Here is a 2,455-nt window from a genome sequence, read left to right as displayed (position 1 = left end):
GCTCCTTTTTCAAAGCTTTTTTGACTATGGGAAACATTGATCAAACATTATATTAAATAATGTGTATTTACGTAATAATGAGATATTCGTAAAGAATGTTATTTTGAAAGAATGTTATTTTTATAACATAAAACATATAAGAGACCACATGGAATGTCTGTAAACCAACACCTTGTCTAGTTGTATAGTGTTGTACAATCTACAGTTTTTTGGGATAGAGGTCCCAAACAACACTATTGGCTCACAGCATGACTTGTAGAACCCCTCCCCTTGTGTTGCGGAGCTACGGCAGTCTAAGCTATAAGAGCACACTGACCATCCGGCGGACCATCCTATGGGGACATGTCAATCTTTATTTTTTAAAAGTTGAATTCTTTCCCTTTTCAATTGCAAACGGCATAGTTGTCAGTCTACATAAATTAATTCTGGTGATAGGCAAACTATTTTGCTGTTAAAGCGGGAATATTTGAGATAGTATTACTGGCTTCGGTTTTAATAATTTTGTTTTTCATGGCTTTTACAATGTTGAGGCCAATATCAACTCACCCGTTTTCCTACCCACCTCCTGACCTCAACATGATGTCCGACGACGACGAAAACAGGAGCGAGAGTGACGGTAGCTCGGATCAGAGCTACGGATGCTGTGCCAGCTCAGGGAAATACCGAAAGATTTCTCGCGTCGTTGGGGTTGGTGGGGTGGTTGTTGTCAAACAACGAAACGCAGCAAACGCCAGGGAACGAGACCGTACACAGAGTGTCAACACCGCCTTCACTGCGCTCAGAACACTAATACCCACCGAGCCGATGGACAGAAAGCTTTCCAAAATTGAAACTCTCCGACTGGCCTCCAGCTATATCTCGCATCTGGCCAACGTTCTCGTGCTTGGAGATGGGCGCGAGGATGGGCAGCCTTGTCTGAGCGCAGTGTACCGCGCGCGTGATGGAGAGGCCAAGCAACCGAAAACGATATGCACATTTTGCTTGAGCAGTCAGCGAAAAGGGGTATGTAATGGTGTCAAATGTGAAATATGTGTACATTTGACACAGATGTGTAATTTATATATAATATATTTATATATACTTTACAAAGGCGCATGGTGACGACGTGTGTCGGTGCCTTTTGATTAAGTCTATACTTGCAAGGCTAGGCTATATATACCGCTAATACTCAAATTATAACTTTTCACATTTGTTTTAACATTTTCAAATTGAAATCCCAACTAATAAATTTACTTGAATCCCTGGCCAAGCTGTGTTCCGGGAATTAACTTAAGGATGTTGGATGTGATCCATCCATGTTGGGATTTCCCTGTTGGGACATTAGTTATAAATATCATTTTGCATGCAAAACTATCCTTTAAAGGCAGTAACAAGGTCTGACATGCAATTACTCATGTGCAAGTGCAGTAAACTATTTAAAGTCTCTTTACTGACCTTGAGGCAAATATCAGAGAATTCAAACTTGGGAATTCCGTTTTGATCCAAGAAGTTGTTTCAGACTATTGGTGGTTAAAGTAATGTGTTGAGCAATGGTAAATGCAAGTCCTTGTTTTAACATACATTTTGTTCATAGGTGAAAGATGGAAGAGACTGTGCCAAAATGAATGGCCCCCTGAAATTGCATGGAGCCAGTACACTGCGGATGAATCGGCGTTAAAACCCAAATCGTCTGCCTCTGAGGAATGTTGAACCCAAGCCCAGGCCAGACATCATGGGAGAAAAACGATTACTCACCAATGTAAAGGACAGAGTATCAATCTATGGAAAAAGGCTTTGCCACAAAGACCATTTTCAGGAATATCTGTGAGAGAAAAGACTGTTCCACCCAAACAACTGTCTCTACAATCATTCACAGGGGCATCTGGCAAAAATAGAAAGAAAATATGTTGATTGAACACTGTTCGAGAGACAGCTTTTTATGTTGTCTTTTTAACACATTTTGTATACTTTGAAATTAAATATATTTTTGATATAGTTGTATTTGTCGCTACTCTGACATTTATCCTACTTGTCTGGCCATTTTGTGTTGTGTGGTCATGTTTTCATAGAAACATCCATTTTAGCAATTTCATCAGCCAATCGCCTCTTAACACAGGTTTACTTTCTCTATGTGAGATAAGCCCAAAAAAACATTGGCCCCAAAGACCTGACGGACACCACCCTCCATTAAGTGGCTTGTGGGAAATTCCAATATACTTTTACCTTTTGCTTTTGACCCATGCCAAGCAATCTCAAAAGAGGAAGCAATCAGTCTTGTCTAGGGCCTTTCCCTGTACTTATACTTGACCCATGCGTAAATGGCTAACTGGAAGCCTGTATGTGTGGTGTAGGAATGGGCAAATACCAGCGTGTGAGGAAGACATGAATCACACTGAATCATCATAATATCTGTACAAAGGTCACGCAAAAACAGGAAAGGCAACACAGGAGTATATACATTTCTGAGAATGATCAT

At 40.5% G+C, this 2,455-nt stretch overlaps 1 protein-coding gene across 1 annotated transcript; it reads left to right on the top strand.

Annotated features, from left to right (window-relative positions):
- The first annotated feature begins 322 nt into the window (after window positions 1–322).
- LOC134021973 (transcription factor 15-like) lies at window positions 323–1,977 on the top strand. Its single transcript, XM_062463145.1, has 2 exons — window positions 323–1,002; window positions 1,574–1,977. The coding sequence occupies exons 1-2, from the start codon at window positions 511–513 to the stop codon at window positions 1,655–1,657; spliced, it is 576 nt and encodes a 191-aa protein (XP_062319129.1). The 5' UTR covers window positions 323–510; the 3' UTR covers window positions 1,658–1,977.
- The last annotated feature ends 478 nt before the right edge of the window (window positions 1,978–2,455 follow it).

This window comes from Osmerus eperlanus, chromosome 1, assembly GCF_963692335.1.
Source record: "Osmerus eperlanus chromosome 1, fOsmEpe2.1, whole genome shotgun sequence".
NCBI classification, from domain to species: domain Eukaryota; kingdom Metazoa; phylum Chordata; class Actinopteri; order Osmeriformes; family Osmeridae; genus Osmerus; species Osmerus eperlanus.
This window is presented reverse-complemented; position numbering and strand designations above follow the sequence as displayed.